The sequence below is a fragment of the Lytechinus variegatus genome, chromosome 9, assembly GCF_018143015.1.
Source record: "Lytechinus variegatus isolate NC3 chromosome 9, Lvar_3.0, whole genome shotgun sequence".
NCBI classification, from domain to species: Eukaryota; Metazoa; Echinodermata; class Echinoidea; order Temnopleuroida; family Toxopneustidae; genus Lytechinus; species Lytechinus variegatus.
In genome coordinates this window covers 11417597-11435303 of record NC_054748.1, presented here as the reverse complement: position 1 = coordinate 11435303, position 17707 = coordinate 11417597, and the positions used below count along the sequence as shown (strand labels likewise).

The 17707-nt window shown below is 36.7% G+C and overlaps 1 protein-coding gene across 1 annotated transcript; it reads left to right on the top strand.

Annotated features, from left to right (window-relative positions):
• Nucleotides 1-206: 206 nt before the first annotated feature.
• LOC121421047 lies at nt 207-13273 on the top strand. The gene is made up of 8 exons (XM_041615646.1): nt 207-2295; nt 2814-2908; nt 4778-4826; nt 5214-5331; nt 7237-7372; nt 8539-8599; nt 10416-10522; nt 11648-13273. Exons 1-8 carry the CDS (start codon nt 1165-1167, stop codon nt 11742-11744), a joined length of 1794 nt encoding a protein of 597 aa, XP_041471580.1. The 5' UTR covers nt 207-1164; the 3' UTR covers nt 11745-13273.
• The last annotated feature ends 4434 nt before the right edge of the window (nt 13274-17707 follow it).

Here is a 17707-nt window from a genome sequence, read left to right as displayed (position 1 = left end):
TGGTTTTAGATTGGCGCAAGACCACGCCCATTTCGAGCTGAATCAACAACACCAACCTTCGATGATGCAAGCTAATAATTTAGCGTGAGGATTTCCCGAACCAACGAACTGGGCTGTGAACTTGTTTGTTTCCGTGAATTGAACCCAGAATGAGTGAAAATCTGAATATGATCCAGGCTCAGGTACGAGATTACAACGGGCCTTTTAATACTTTTATTTTTTGAAGAGTGCTGGTATAATCAAAGCGTTATTAATCGGATCACATATCATCGTGAATCCAAGGTTCGTCTCTCCCCGAGTTCTGGCGTTGCGCTTGGGCGCTCGACCTGATGGTTACCATTGCATTGCACAACAGCGGCTGCGGGCTAGCTGCTCATCCCACATGCAAATTGCCAGCTGGTATGAGCGTATGTGTGGACTCTTTTACATGCGTGCAATCAAAATGACCGCGCCAGCTGTGCGTACGCTGATGACGTACGCTTACGCAAAGCACAAAGCTGTTTTCGTATGCATAATAAAACACGCAAGCTGCCAACAAAGCACTTGCCAGGCGTACATTACTCATTAGATCTGTGTAGCTTTGCTGTTCATGCTGCTTGTGTATTTGCAACGTCATGATACTGACAGTCACTCACTGGTTGGGAGCAATAAGAGGGTTTGATTTCTGATCTTCAGCTTTCTCAAACTCAACTCAATTTTCAATTTTCATCAGACATAATCAGAGTCTCAAATTGATGCAGTTTTGAATTGAGTATGCCAACAAGCGAAAGATTGCTGATTCCTGAATCATCCTGTTCTACAGGTAACTTCTCTATTCTCTAGGAAAATACAAGATCGAGGCCTAACCTGCCTATAACCGTAAAGGTTTACTAGGGCCGCATTGCAGTCTAATGTAGGCGTACACTCCACTACTGTTCTATCCACAACCACATGACATTGATTTGGAATTTCCTTGGTTGACAGCGTGGCACATTTAAAAAACAACAAGAGTAACCAGCTGGATTGGATGATAAAAACTTAGTTTTGCAGTCTTGAGAAGAACGTCACTGCATTCTGCTCCCCAAGCCAGGTTAAAATTATGCACTTAGCCTTACTGAAAGGATTGTCTAATTAATCGCTGTTATTGTCCTCTTTGTCTGACATCACAAAGAATAGAATTTAGAGATGGAAAGACCAAGAAAATCAAATAAAATGTCATCCAATGTTAGACCTCGCAAGGGGGGTGATGGGCACCTGGCAAAATTTCAACCATCTTGGAATGAACTGTTCCCATTCATCCAGCCAGTTGAGGATAGACACTTTTTCTACTGTGCAGCCTGCCAGAAGACTGTGAAATGCTACCACCAAGGCCGCTTTGATCTGGTCCGCCACATGAGAGGCAATCGACACAAGCTCAACATGATAGCTGCCAACATCAGCTCGGAGGTGACACCAGAGATACTTCGAAAGGCAGAGTTCATGAATTTCCCGACGAAGTACCTCTATGAATTCTTATCCGATGAAGTGGCCAATCGGCTTCCCATCTTAGAAAGGTCTAGACTTGAAGGTCGGGCGCGAACATCACCAGCATCGGCACCTGGCAGAATAGCCCCCAAATCAGCAGCAGTAGTGTTCCCATCTGATGGATTTTATCAAGATGTCAGAAAGGATTTACCATGTCGTAAGACTCAGCAGGATGAAAATGACAGTTATGGCTCTGAACCTGAAGATTGGCAAGAAAGAGGTCCAGAAGAAGTAGATCAGTTTGATTATGTTTTCGCAGAAGAGGTGCATTTAAGTGGGTCTGATGGCGAACTGGACGATCCTTCACAAATGATCAATAGTCCAGAGATGGATGTTCCTAATGATGATGTTCCAGGGGCTTCCATCAAGATGGACCTAGTACAACAGGCAGTCAGGAGCAAGTATGTGGTAATAAATGAGAATATGGAGTGTAATGAGCTTCCAGTGACAACAGCACACTCCACCCATCAAAGCATCGAAACAGAGCACTCCGGAGAAGATCAGCCCACAAGAACCTGCATCAAGTTGGAGCAAGATGATGATTCCTTGATACGTCCTCAGGACTACGAGATAATGACCAATGCTCCTGTACCAAAGTCGTTGAGTACCAAGCCAGATAGACACAAGAATGTCAGAATGCAGAGAAATGGCATGGGTGATGGCCCAAACACCATGCAGTTTAAGGAACGTCGGTTGTATCAGGCTCATTCTGATGGGATGCAAATGTCCAATCATAGCAATATGAGAGAAAAAGAGGAAATGTCAAGGTCAAACCCTTATGAAATGATTAAGGTAAATGAGAAATGTTTAAATAAGATGGAAGTGAAGTATTTTAGTTACAGTGTAAAATCATGTATGAGGTGCATCAAGTTTGGCTTCTTCTAAAAAAAAATCTTGATTCATTGTATGGCTTAGAAATTTTCTTCAAAATTTGAATTAGGCTAATATTTGTCTCCAATTATTTCTGTTAATCGAGGATGTTATTTGCTGATTGATTACACACATTGAATACATTACATTTATTAAAATACTTTGCTGTGTATTTTTCTAAATATCTATTTTATTAGCTATGTCTTTTAATTTTATTGAGTTAGCGTCATTGATTTAGTTCTTAATAATTATTGAAATTATGTGCATCTTTATTTATACATGTAAATGTAAATAAATGATCTGCTTATTCTTTTTCCCCTGGGTTGATTATGATATGTCTCCTTCAAGATTGAAGACTTGTAGAGGGAAGTGTAGTTCTTGAGCAAATTCATTATTTCACTTTTATAATATTTGTTACCATTTTCTCTTTCAATTTGTAGGAGCATCCAAGGTCCTTGATTCCAGAGCTTCTTAAGCAGTTCTATGGGCTTGGCTGGGTCACAGGGACAGGAGGTGGAATCTCTATCAAATACGGGTCAGTAGAACGGGAGTCAATTGCATTTATTCTTATGGTAACTTTGACTTCCAGTGGTAACACTAATCAACAGCCAATCAAAATCAAGGATTCCATGGAAGTTACCATAATGGTCACTTTTATGCAACATGGCCCTGATTGGTTGTTTCATAAAGCTTTTTGTAAGTTACAAATGACTTTATGAATGACTAATGATCCTTTCTTAGACACTTAATCAACATCACTGAAAAGATGGTGTGTCATTTTCCCGGGGGGGGGGGGGGGGGGGGGAGGGGCCACTTACATTGACGAGTGGATACCATGCGCGACCAAAAAAACACGTAAAAAGGATTTCTTTTTCACGACAGGGCACGTTACGTACGTAATGGGAAAAGGGTGTCAAAAACACAAAAATAATGAAAAAAGGTATCTAATTCGCTAGGAAGATTACGTGTTTAGGGTCGAATTTGCGGGGATGATCAAACAAAATTAAAATGTTTTATAAAGCATGTCCTTTTTGCCCCAACACTTCGTGTTTAGAGTCCGTGAGTCCGATTTGCGCGAGGTGTAGAAGATGGGGTCGTACTAAACCAAATAAGGTAAAGCCGACGACCGAAGGACCCGTAACAATAAAACATTCCTGTACTTGTTTAGGGGTTCATTTCAGGAAATATTTGCCAAGAGTTTCGTTTTGTTTAGGGTTTCACATGCATTTTCAGAATATGGAAATTACGTGTTTAGCGTGCTTTTCGAGACCCCATGGTCGCGCATGGTATCCACCCGTGAATGGAAGTGGCCCCCCCGGGGTCATTTTATAAGTTAAGTTGCTGATAACTTATGAACAGCTTTATGAAACACCCACCAGGTGAGTATTTCATAAAGCTGTGTGTAATAACTTACAAATGACTTCACAAACAACTGCCGACTGGTGATACTTTATTATACTGTCCCGGTTGGTTTACATGAAGTTGTTCGTTAGAGCGATGCTTCAATTAATGACAGGTGATCCACTCTTTGGAGCTTAATCAGCACCGATGAAAAGTTGGTGCAGTGTACACAATTAACCACAAGCTAGGATCACTAGTTGTTATATAGTCGTCCGTAACATACGAACAGCTTTATGAAACGCTGACCTAATGTAGCTGTTGTAGAACTTACAAACTTGTACCAGTCATGCGTAAAGTCATGTGTCACTAAACAAACAGCTATATGAAACTTCCACCTGGGATCTGATACAGAAAGGGTTTCAATCAAAAGAACTCCAAAAATAGAAAATGGCTTGATTTCCAACCAGTTACTAGAAGTATGTATTTGGGACTTCACAGTATGAGCTGCTTTTCAACGCATCTTTTTCTTCAATGTTCTGCTAAAAACTTGCATCTTTTTAGCACACTACAGTGAATACACAAACACATAAAGAAGAGTTACTCATTTGGGGGATTACAGGAAGAGGAAAAAGGTTTAAGTGGCTGTTGCAAAGATTTTAAGAGGCTTGAATTAAATGAAACTTTTTTTTCAAAGAGTTTAAGAAACCTCCAACCGGCCCTCAAAACAAAATTTCTTGGCAGCCACATAAAAATCTTCATAGTGCTTGAAGGTGAAATGGGAGGATTTTTTCGGGGGGGGGGGGGGGTCTAGATGAGGACAGAAGTGTATTCTTGAATAAAATATCCCTTGCTTAGGAAATATTGTTTTTATGAACTTATCATTTGCTATCCAATTTTCATTCTGAAGGCTTACATTAAAAACAAAAATAAAATATGTGATTAATTATACTCTTTATAGGGGAGGGGGAGGTGGGCAAATTGGAGCTTGATTCATTCATGTTCTTATTTTTCATTTTAAAGAGAAAGGCTATTAATGTGTGATATTTTTGTTAACCCATAACAGTGATGAAATCTTCATTGCGCCCTCTGGAGTCCAAAAGGAAAGAGTTCAGGTAAGTACAGTCATTGATATTAAAGCTGAGTGCATTTTCATGTAACCATGCAGAAGTTACCAAAATATCTGGGGCCTGAAAACACAATTTTCAGGCCCCAGAATCACGATAAAAACACCTATGCAAACTGCCCATCAAAGCTTTTTCAGGGTTTAGCATATCCTTGAAAATTAGTTTTATCAGCATGGAAACCCTACATTTTTCTATGATTTCCACCTTTTTTCCATTTGCTTTATCATGTTTTGCCCATAGAAGAACACAGAATATGCTGTATAGAACACCGGAGTACACAAATTTTAGAAAATGAAAACTGGTGTCTATATATTTGTCAGTAAAATTTCTTTGAAAGGATCCATGTACTTTCAAGCTAATTGTTTATATTTTCAGCCAGAGGATTTATTTGTGACCAATCTCCAAGAAGAGGACGTGAGTGGACCACCGCCAAGCAAGAAACTAAAGAAGAGTCAATGTACTCCACTCTTCATGAGCTGTTACACATTAAGAGGTAATTATCTAACTCTAATCTATCCATATCCGGTCATGATGTAGTTTGTGTGGGAATGTGTCCTGGGGCACGCAGCACGAAGCTTAGCAATCATCATAGAACATTACTGTAACAATTGATTGCATTGATTACAATGTACAATCGGTCGTGAAAATAAAACTTTCGATTAATCTTTTGTGTTACGGGACCATGGTTCATGAGCTGTTTGTAAGTTCAGCATGACTTAACACAAGACTGGAACATGTTCTTAGGGGCTAAATCAGTTACATATTATAAGACTCGCACGAAAGGGTCACCAGTCATTCTCAAAGTCACCCGTAATTTATGAACAGCTTTATGAAACACTCTCATGTACCTTGTAACATAAAACTCAGTGCTGTGATGCTAATCTTGCGACTGATCATACATAGTCATTGATACAATCATAGAAATCAGCACTACATTCATTTGTTAAGCTTTATGATGCAAGGGTTTTTTACTCTCCTTGGTCCCGTAACACAAAGGTTAGCGATTAATTCCTAATTTGAAAGAGCAATTTTGATTGGTTCCCTGTCAGTCTACTGAGCAAAATGCGCATGCAATGGTGATCATGATAGGCCATTTTATTTTTGTTACGGGGCCTTGAACTCATACCGAGACAGGAACCTAGACCAAGACTATAAGACACAAGATGAAAGCCAAGATGGAGACGCTATGTCCAGACTCTTTTGAAACGAGACATGAGATAGCAGCCAACATTGACAGTTTGAAGTTACAGTAAAGGCCAGGTCCCACTGGCCGACGGACACAAAATGTTCTCATAATGGATACAGTGGACACGCAAACTTTCAGGGTGACTCCATCCGTTTTCAAACAATAGACAAAATGGGCGAACAATGAAATCACAGTGGATGGATGCTCGATGGATATAGAGCGTATGAAACACATATGCAAAGAGTACACAATGGATACATAACATTTTCCAATGGATGGCAAGATTCTTTTCCATTTTACATCCTCTCTGCATCCGAAAGTGCAGTGGGACCAAGCCTTAAAGCAGTGACATTAAAATTGTTTATATTGAGCTCTGTTTCAGTGTTTCAGAGATGTCTCTGACCTCCGGAGACGTGAGACATTTCTCTTTGAGAGAGAGAGAGAACTAGACAGAGAATGAGACAAGATACAGAGGAGTGGAAAACAAAAATATACCACATCTTATTGTGATTTTAAGGCAGTCGATTATATCAACAGACACAATGATGGATAAGAGGCTAGATTTTTTTTTTGGGGGGGGGTTCAAAGCAATGGAAACATTCACTTGAAGCACTTGCCCACTACAAATGATACCAAGATTACAGATTATGTTTTTATAATATTAGAGAATGGAAGAGATATGCAGCTATCTGCTACATGTATCTGATGAACGGTTAACACATCCTTTCCAAGCAAGTGGTGCGTTCTCTAGTGTTTTTAGTCCAACAAGAATTGATGACCTTATTCAGTAAGGTGGCTTTCAAAAAGTTCATGGGTCATTCTGAAGATACTCAACTTCTTTATGTCAGTTACGTATGTAGATGACCGTGGAGCATTGTAGCCCAGTGGATTAGTCTTCGAACTTTGAAACAGAGGGTCATGGGTTCAAATCCCAGCCATGACGTAAGTTCCTTTGGCATGAAATTTATCAACATTGTGCCGCACTCGACCCAGGTGAGGTGAATGGGTACCCGGTAGGATTTATTCCTTGAATGCTTTAATAGCGCCTATTAATATGGCGGCTTAGCTACAGCTGGGGTAATAATAGATACCAAGTTACTTGAAGTATCAAAGCGCAGTTGAGTAATTGCACATAGTAACTGCGCTATATGAATGGACATATTTTTATTATTAAATTCATGTGATGTATTGATGTATCTGATTCCTGTTTAGGAGCTAAAGCGTGTATCCACACCCACTCCAAGAATGCAGTCTATGCTACTATGATGTCACAAGGCTGTGAGTTCAGTATTACACATCAAGAAATGATCAAGGGCATCAAAAAGGCAACGACAGGACAAAATTACAGGTATCTCACCTTTTTATGCAGTGGAGTAGTCAGATATGCAGATTTCAAATGTTAGGGTAATAGAACATTTTGTCAGTTAGAAGGGGTTAAATTGATTTTTGCTACAAAGAAAAGGGGCAATAAAGAAGGCAATAAGAAAATAAAATTACAGGTATCTCACCCTTTTATGCAATGGAATAGTCCTATGTGTGTGTTTGAAATGATAGGGTTAGAACATTTCATTTGTCAGAAGGGGCTAAATTTATTTTTGATGCCAACAAAAAAGGGACAAAGAAGACAACAAGAAAATAAGATTACAGGTATCTCACCCTTTTATGCAATGGAATAGTCCTATGTGTGTGTTAGAAATGATAGGGTTAGAACATTTCATTTGTCAGAAGGGGCTAAATTTATTTTTGATGCCAAGAAAAAGGGCAATAAAGGAGGCAACAAGAGAATATAGTTACATTTATCTCATATAGTCCTGTTAAAGTATGTTTTATATGTTAGGGTTAGAACATTCCATTTGTCAGAAGGGCTTTAGTTGAGTTATGTAACAAAGAAAAAAAAATAGATACCACTGGATTGTGTTTCATAAAGCAATTATTGATTTCACTGGCAACTGTTATAAGCTACTGAAATGCCACCATCTGATTGGCTGAGTGTAAATTAGTTTGTGAAATATCTGACAAGTTTTGGGTTGATATCTAGATCTATATGTTCCCTGAAGAGTATGTCATGAAAGGACTTATCAGGGCCTCATCTTACAAAGAGTTACGATTGATTCAATCAATCACAACTATGGAAAGCCAGCAAACGTCGACATTTAAAGTGCATGTTTGTTCAAAATATTTTCTAGATATGAGGTATAATCATGCATACATTGTTTTCTTGAAAATTCAGTGTGCTCTTTGGTTACAAAGGGCATTGTGCAAATTTCCTGGAGAAAAAAATTATGACATCGTTGGATTTCCATACATTGTAGGTTGATTGGATCATTCGTTATTTTTGGTAATACGGGGCTTCTATGTATTATTTGACAAGTCTGTTCAATCGAATGGCTACCATAGTAACAGTCAGAAATCTTTGCTCGTCAGATGACAATGTTGATATAATAACCCCTGAACTGAGCCAGACTCTACTTGAAAGCTTGTTACTCTAATTTTATGTTTCCTCCCCCCTTGCAGATATGATGAACGGTTGGTCGTCCCTATAGTTGAAAACACTCCATTTGAGAAAGACTTGAAGGTAATCAGATGTATATGATTATTTGGAGATGTGCTTTAGTTTCATGCATGAATATCATGGTGCAGGGGAAGGGCGGGGGTGGGGTGCAAGAATAAGTCTCAATTTTCCACTCTAATAATAATAATAATAATAATAGCGGTATTTATAAAGCGCCTTTTGCCTGAGGATACAAAGCGCTGCTATTATTACCCCGGCTTTAGCTCGAGCTGCCATCACCGGCGCTCAGTGAATGCAAGGAATTAATCCTGCCGGGTACCCATTCACCTCACCTGGGTCGAGTGCAGCACATTGCGGATAAATTTCTTGCTGAAGGAAAACACGCCATGGTTAAGATTCGAACCCACGACCCTCTGTTTGAAAAGCGAGAGTCAGAACCACTAGACCACGACGCCCCCGCCTGTGCCTGTTACCAGTATTGCCTGATAATACCTCCATCAAACAAAGACCTTAATTCTGGAGGTATTATGTTTTGGAGTTGTCTGTCTGTCGATTTATCCCATTTTCATTCTCATGATAAAATTTGTTCAAGTACCCTGTATACAGGAGTGGCTATATTTTCATTTTATTGTCTCCCAAGCAGAGTGAGACTATAGGCGAAGGTTAAGTTTTTGAAATGACAGCATAACTTAGGAAGTATATGGACCTAGTTCATGAAACTTGGCCATAAGGTTAATCAAGTATTACTGAACATCCTGCCTGAGTTTTGAGTCACATGACCAAGGTCAAAGGTCATTTAGGGTCAATGAACTTAGACCATGTTGGGGGAGTCAACATCAAACTCTTAACCTAGGGTTAAGTTTTTGAAATGTCATAACTTAGAAAATATATAGTCCTAGTTCATGAAACTTGGACGTAAGGTCAATCAAGTATTACTAAAATCCTGCCTGAGTTTTGAGTCACATGACTAAGGTCAAAGTTCATTAAGGGTCAATGAACTTTGGCCAAATTTGGTGGGGGGGGTATTTGTTGAATTACCATCATAACTTTAAAAGTTTATGGATCTGATTCATGAAACTTGGACATTAGAGTAATCAAATATCATTTAACATCTCATGTGAGTTTCAGGTCACATGACCAAAGGTCATTTAAGGTCATTGAACTTTGGCCATTTGGGAAGTAATTATTAGATTGCTGTCATAACTTTCAAAGTTTATAGATTTAGTTTGTAGATATAGGAGTAATCAAGTATCACTGAAAAGTCTTAGGTTGCATGATCAAGGTCAAATGTCATTTGTTGTCAATGATTCTCAATATTAATGGTGTTTATTGTGAATAATTATTTTATAGTAGTTTTCAAAGTCAGCACTGCTGCTATATTGAATCGCTTGATACAGGTGAGACTGCGAGAGGCGCTCCACTTGTTTCATTTCGTTTTCAGTTTCCAACAATTACAATGTTAAGTGTTATACATCTTGAATATATTGCAAACAGGTTGGTAATGGAAGAAGCTGCTAAAAAAACAGATTTTGGCGCCATGAGGTCAATAGTCTATGATCACAATCGAAAAGTTATACCCCAAATTATCTTTCTAGCAACAAGTAAACAACAGATATGAAAATTGTTTGTGTTTTCACCTATTTACTCTTTTTTCTGATTTTGGAGTGTATTTCTGTTGAGAGAACACATAGGGATGGAAATTTCTATAATGTCACAACAACAAGAAGCAATGATAGCAACATGATAGCAACAGATAAGATGTCCTCCTGCCTGCTCTCTTGTTTTCATGTTTACAGCAGTTCCAAAGACTTGTATCATCAGTGCTACAGCTTCCACACACTGATAAAAACACTTTTCTTTCTTTCACTTGGTTTCCTAGGGTTCATTGGAGAAAGCAATGCATAAATACCCAGATACACATGCTGTGTTAGTACGTCGTCATGGTGTCTATGTATGGGGAGACTCTTGGGAGAAGGCTAAAACTATGTAAGTATTGATGTGAATGGCCGGGTAGTGAACCCAATGTTGTTAACGTAGACCAGAGTTTTATGGAGTGCCAGTTGTCATGTAAATTAGCAAGTAGAAAAGGTTTTAACCCTAAAAAGACTAAAAGACTAAAAAAAACCTTCGACATTTTTCGCGATAAATCCCCTGCTCGAAAATTTTTTGACCACGTCGCTCACTGACTTTTTACTTTCAAGTCTCGCGCAACTTTTGAGACCGAAATTGTGACCCCCGGGTACGCAGTTCCAAAATTAAGCAACATTTCGTAAGTGCATGCAGACCCAAAATTACTCAAAAATGTGAATTTGTGTACAAATCCAATGCAAATAGTGTTTTTAGCCAAAATTCATAAATTATCATTTTTCCTTTGACTGCTTAATATCATTTGATTTTATCTTTTTTGTGGTCAAAATAAAGTCCCCAACAATTTCCATTGAAAAAAGAATAAAGACATACATAAGAAATTTAGAAAACAAACTTAGAAAATGATATGTCTGTAAAGCGCTTAGAGACGTCGTTCTGATGTTTTAAGCGCTATATAAATGCGGAATATTATTATTATTAAAATATTTTTTTTTTCAAAATAAATTTGATCAGATGCCTATCTAGAGTATATGAAACAAAAATTAGCATTTTAGGGGCATTATTTTGTTAATTAGAGCAAACTTATGATTTTACGCATAAATTAGCATAATTAGTAAGGAATTTTTCGTCTCCATCGCGCGATCGACGGCCGAGATCATAAGGGGGGGCTGAATCACCCCCCCCCCCCCAGTCTTCTTAGGTGTCGAAATAGCCCAGTCTATTTAGGGTTAATCCTGTAGCAACAAGTTGTCCCAAAAAATTATCGAGATGTAAAATAAAAAGAGAAGGATTTTTTTTTACCAAGGATGGTCTGTGAGAAGGAAAGGACTTGATAAGTACCAACCAGAAATAAATGGCAACAACTTCAGATTTGAGCTGTCTGAATGTTCAGCACATTTGTATAGTCTTACGGGCTCGCATGACAGACTGATAATATGTGCAAGTAAAAATGGTCTTTTGCATACTCTGTTTTTCATTTCCTCATGATTTGCCACTCTTTTGTCTGTTTCCCCTATGATCCAGGTGTGAATGCTACGACTATCTGTTTGAGATTGCTGTAGGACTGAAACAACTTGGAATAGACTATACAAAAGGACCAGAGGGAGGAATTGTTGGATAGCAACAGACAATCGCTTTCCCTGGTTTGAAACCCCATACATCAGATGGAGTGAACAATAGATAGCGGTATGATGCGCATCGGTAGACAAATAGAGTGTTATTAGGGGAAAACGTTTCCGATGCTTTTTCATGAAGACCCAAACAGCCCCCTCTATTGTTGCAGGGATGGAGGGATTAGAAACGCAATGTTTGACCTTTGACCTCTCCAAACTGACTTTGTGTAGAAAAGCGTAGTGCAACTGCCAATATATGATGTACCATGTACAACTCAATGCAGCTGTTTTCTGTGCTGCTAACTTGTACGTTTGAGTTGATCTTTTGAAACTGACAGTATTTTCACCTTAAACTATAAATACAGAGATTTATAAGTTAAGAATTTACACAGATAAGAGTGTATAGATGGAATGATTACAATTGGTTTTGAAGTTTTCATTTAAATGTGTTCTTTTTCCTTAGTTTTCTTTTATTCTTTTAATACTTATTGTGTTGACTACTAAAATGCTACTTGATTAGTATTTTTAATTTGTTATTCTCATTTCTGTATCTGTGTGCTGCATTTGTTTTCGGAGATGGTATTCATTCTAATCTCATTTCTTATTTTACTACCACTGAGTTTGACAGTACATTTATTTTGAAGGGTTCTAGTGCAAAGTCCATCGATGTGATATTCCCTGTATGAATGTTGTGGAATCTTAGATTATTTCCGTATTTATACGTATATTTTTTGGTTTGAATATTAACAAACAAATATTTGATTAACTCTCTTAGTTTATGAATTTTCAACTGTTCTGATGAAATCAGATAAACAGAAGAGTTGATTTTACTTTATTTTAGTACTTTTTATTTATGTTACTTGGATAAAAAACTGAATTATACAGGTATTTACTTTTTGGGGGTATTTTTGTGTTTTTTTGTTCGTTGCTAAAACAGCTAAATTAAAATGTATGTAGAAGTACAAGTACCTTGCTGCAGAAAAGTATTCCTTATATGTCTTTAATTCTTAAAAAATGCAATCAATTGTGATTTATTTTGGTGCCTTTTATCTCTCGCTTGAATGAAGTTCTGCAGAGACCGATTATCACTTTTTATGTTACAAAATTTTCCTTGCTGAAGAAAAGTTGTGAACTCTCTTACAGTTTCAACTGCTTCGTGAGACTAGTGATCAATCAAACTCTAATGAATTTGCCGTGATGACAAACATCTTCAGAAAAAGCATTCCTGTCGGTCTGTTACAAAAGTGACCATTTCCTTATAAACTTTGTTTAAACTTTAAACAAATGATCATTAGGTATTGTCACATACATCTATATACCTACAAAACTTTCATCAAGGGTTATCTTGGGGTCAAAGGGTCATTTTGCATGTTTTATTGATGGTAAAATCAGGCAAGACTCTTAGTTCATGAACCCACCTTGTTTTTAAGTTTCAAGCTTGATTATGGCCAGATTGGCAGCCCACACTTGGACTCTTGATTGTAAGGTCAATTTTTATCCTTGATTACATTCAGCATCACGTTATGATAAAAAAAACTTAGCTTTGTGTCACTGGCCCCTATTTCATACAATTATTATTGATAAGCAACTTTACAAAAATGTAGAAGAAAAGAGGGTTTGAGAATATTGTAGAAAATAGTGGTCCATGTACCCATTATTTTGGTGTTTAATCAGGCTTTTATCATTGTATTTGACTTGTTTGATATTCTACCAAATAAAATAACAATGGTATGCTTTGTCTTGAAAGAAGCAAAATTTGAGGACATCCTTTGGCATTCTCTTGAATGCACTAATTTCCTCAAGGAGGCTCTGTGTAGACACAAACAAAGTCGGACTTTTGACTACAAAACGCCTAGGAAGTTTGAATTCTTCATTTAAATTAAGAGGAAGAACAGATAGAAAATGGTGAATAGCATAAGCTGGCTTGTTTATGATACAAGTAGGTCTGTGGTTTATAATAATTGTCAATGAAAATTAAGGTTGGGAAATATTCCACCTTTTCAGTGTGTGAAGTTTTTACTCGTCACTTGCTTTGAGGGTGCGGGTTCTAATCTAATTTGAGTTATACATAGAATTTTTTTTGTCAGTATTAATTGCCTTGGTGATGTTTCCTGACTTTTCTCTGTTATTTATATTTAACTGATTTACACCAAATTTCTTTTTTATGTAAGCATGAAAACATATTTAGCATATAGAAGCTTAACATCACAGCGTAACATATAAAGTAAATCTTCTTTATTTTATTGAAATCCAAGTACCAAATGGTGGATCTGTTTGCTAATTTACTTGTCACGAATAATATTAACTTTGAAATATATATGTATATTTTGCTGCTTGCGACACGATTGGTCATTATTTGTGCCTTATAAATTAATAATTATGACCTGGATGCTTTCTTTGACTGATTTTCTTTTTGTAATTGTATATATTGTTTTGTGTTAAGTTTATATGTGTATGTAAATATAAAGACTGGGCAGAAATGGTGTAAGGTGGAAAGGGAGAGAGAAGAGGGAGGAGAGAGATTGGAGAGTAGATATAATGGGGTGAATCAGAAAGATATAGGAGAAAATAAAAAGTGAATAATGTAGAGATAGATAACAGATAATGGAGAGAAAGAGACAAAGACAAGACAAGAGAAAGAAAAGACAGGAGAAAAATAAAAGAAAGGAGAGAATGATGAAAGACAGGATGTGTGTGTGTGAGAGAGAGAATGGGGGGGGGGGGGACAGAGAGGTGAAAGAATGGATGGAATTTTGGGAGATAAGGATGTAAGGATAAAAAGAAAGAAGGGTAAGGAAGATTATGAAAGGAAAGAAAGAAAAAATGAAATCATAAAAAGGTAAATGAAAAAGAAGAGAAAAGAGTGAAAAATATGAAAGGAAAAAAAGACACGAAATAGAAATATAAGAGAAAGATAAAGGAGAGAATGACATGAAAGGAGAGAAAGATAACACAAAGAAGAGACTGAGGAGGTGGGGGTAATGTATTTCAATATTTGGAAGTAATTAATTGAACACAGTATGTAAAATAGAAATTTCTTCAAAATAAAATCAATAAAAGTAACAATTACTAAAGAAATTTGCAATTTAGAGGAAATATGTCAACAACAAAAAAACATTTTTTGGAAATATGTAAAAGCATTCTTTCTTTTTTTTCAAAGGAATATATAAAATGGTTCAAGAACTGGTCACCATTTGTCATTTCCAAACATTGGGTTTGATTTTCATTATTAAAAATGAACTACGAGCCTTTACATGACGAAAACCTCCATTTGAGAACACTATACCCCAATTTTCCCCAATCAATTCTCTTCTCCAAGTACGACAAACCGACTGCTCCATGTTTAAGTATCAAAACACCCGTTTCTTGACCTCGGTCCAAAAGTAAAACACAACAGCCCGAGTGCACAGCATGCCGCCATTTTATTTACTTACTTTCCTTATTTCGAGGTTGATTTTCTACGTTCAAAATTGAAAATGGACTAACATTGGATTTCTGAATACAATATGCCTTTGAAAAATGTCATTAAATATCGAATACAATAGTTTCATTCTGAAGGTCCTACTACAGGTAGAAAATTCTTACGTAATAGCACAGCTGTTGAATATCATTTCGTCCTTGGCTCAACGCTCATTTACTGGCCTGTGGAGGTGAAATTGAGACAACAGGGATTACCTGGCCAAGAAGGGTTTATCGGGGCTTGGAAATGTATTGAGAGTTTCAAATGAAAATTGGGGTAAAACACCGCAGTTTGCAATCTGAACTGCGGTCTTTCTCCAAACGGGTTTGACGTAATGGCCTTATAAACTATCACGTATATATATCAATGCAACAAATGCAAATCTTAAAAAGTTTTCAAAAGTTGAATAAGGAAGTTGACATAGTAAAATTCGCTCAGATTTTTTTGCTACAAAAACTAGTTCATATGTTTACAAGTCTTTAAGATTGGTATTTCCAAACTAATGCAACATTCATATTACAAAAGGGGAATTGCTATTCCTCTGAATTTATACCTCGCCCAATTACTTTAAGTTTCGAATTTCTTAAGTAGTAATTATAGAGAATACTATTTTGATTATCTAACAAAACACACACAAAAAAGCCATTTCAGGTCAAACATTTGTGAAAAAAAATTGAAGATTTATTCAATTCATGTGTTTGCATAATTCACCACCATACCAATATGCAGCAACATTGCATTTTGAAAATTCTTTTGATAGGGTGCATTATTTATTAATGAATACAAATAATACTGTTAGTATTTAAACATCTTTGATCTCAGTCGTAAGTAACATTACCCTATACTCGTAATAAATAATTTCATTTGTTCTCTGTAGAAGAAACGAGAAATAATCTCATACATAAAAGCACCTGGATCTTCTGTAAATATTTTGCTGTTTTGGTTCATATTAGACGTAATGCTCTTGAATCATCATTTTGTAAGATTTTTTTTTCTTGGGGGGGGCGATGGTGATTTTTACTTGACTGCAGAGAAAGCATGAATGCTTATAAGCAAGTAGTCAAAGGACTGAAGGCTTCAGATCCTCTCCAAGGGACCTGGTAATGAGGATAAATGCCTGACCAAAGGGCACCAAGCGGGAATCGAATCCAGGTAACCGGATCACAAAATCACAGCTTTACCAATTGAGCTATCATGTCTTCGAGTCCTTTTTGCAACCAATTGCTTTGTTAAAATCATGGCTTACTGAAGTACTAAGTAAATTAAAAATGAAGAAAATTATGTTTGTACAAACAGTTACGTAATAAAACTGCCCAACTGAAATACATATTACTATACAAAAATAAAATTCTTACCTTCAAAACCAAGAGGATTATTGCCCTTTCTAAACTATCTATGTGCACTGTAATCGACCTTCTGTATACAATGACTTGTGTGTCTTGTAATATTTGCTCCCTAGAAGTAAATCTATTCTGATTTTTGCTCAAGGAAAATATTGATGAATATGAATATTTACCTCTTTTCTTGAAAACAAATTTCTAACCGGTCATTACAAAATTAAACTTTGAATGACATTTTAATTAACCACTTGCAGAGTTTATTCAAGAGAAAATGTCATTGAAAGTCTTGAATAATTCCTTGAATATTCTAGGCAAAGATCACAAGTACTTGCTCCTAACAAATTTGTAAAGATTCAAAACTCTAATCAAATCCATATAATTCTAGCGAAAGAAAAACAAATTGCTAATTAAAATCTACACAAAAATAAGAAAAAGAGTAAAATTTGCAACTAATGAGATGTGAAAGAATATGCAAATTAGATGGCAAGTGAGAGAGGAACAATTATGAAAAATGAATAACTTGATCAACAAAATCTGTGAATATTACAACATAATTCATACCATCAGGCCTCTGTCTAAATCTATCTTCAAACAAATGTATTCTTAAAGTATATTTAAGGCTGTAAATATAAACTCAAGAAGTGTGTGTGTGTGTGTGTGTGGGGGGGGGTATGTATTGCTGAACTGACGAAGGACCAGCTTTGCTTAATAATTCAACAAAGAATCTTAGCAACTAAATGTTGTAACTATGTGACCATGAAATCTTGGAACTGAGAGATATGGTGCAATAATTAGTGGAAAATTTATATGAGTAAACCTATATGTATCCTGCTATTAAAAAAAAACTTTACCCACATCACACATTTATCATCAAGTAATCCTTTTGAGATAAACTGCTTCTTGATCTACACTCACTTTGTACATATCACATCAGTCTCATCCCACATGGTCTAATCTCATTTCATCTAAAACTAGTTCCCCTTCAAACAATTTTGTCTAATTACCATTTAGCCCATTAACGATATTGTTTGATTTCCAGTTAATGATAAACAATTCATTTATAGTGCATTTAACATTATGTGGAGCGTTGTGGCTCAGCGGATTAGTCTCTGGACCTTGAAACAGAGTGTAGTGGGTTCAAATCCCAGCCATGGCGCAATTTCCTTCGGCA

Coding starts and splice junctions, on each gene's coding strand:
- LOC121421047 (XM_041615646.1), top strand. CDS start 1,165: ATGGAAAGACCAAGAAAATCAAATAAAATGTCATCCAATGTTAGACCT. Junction 2,296..2,813: donor ACCCTTATGAAATGATTAAG/GTAAATGAGAAA, acceptor TTCAATTTGTAG/GAGCATCCAAGGTCCTTGAT. Junction 2,909..4,777: donor GGAATCTCTATCAAATACGG/GTCAGTAGAACG, acceptor AACCCATAACAG/TGATGAAATCTTCATTGCGC.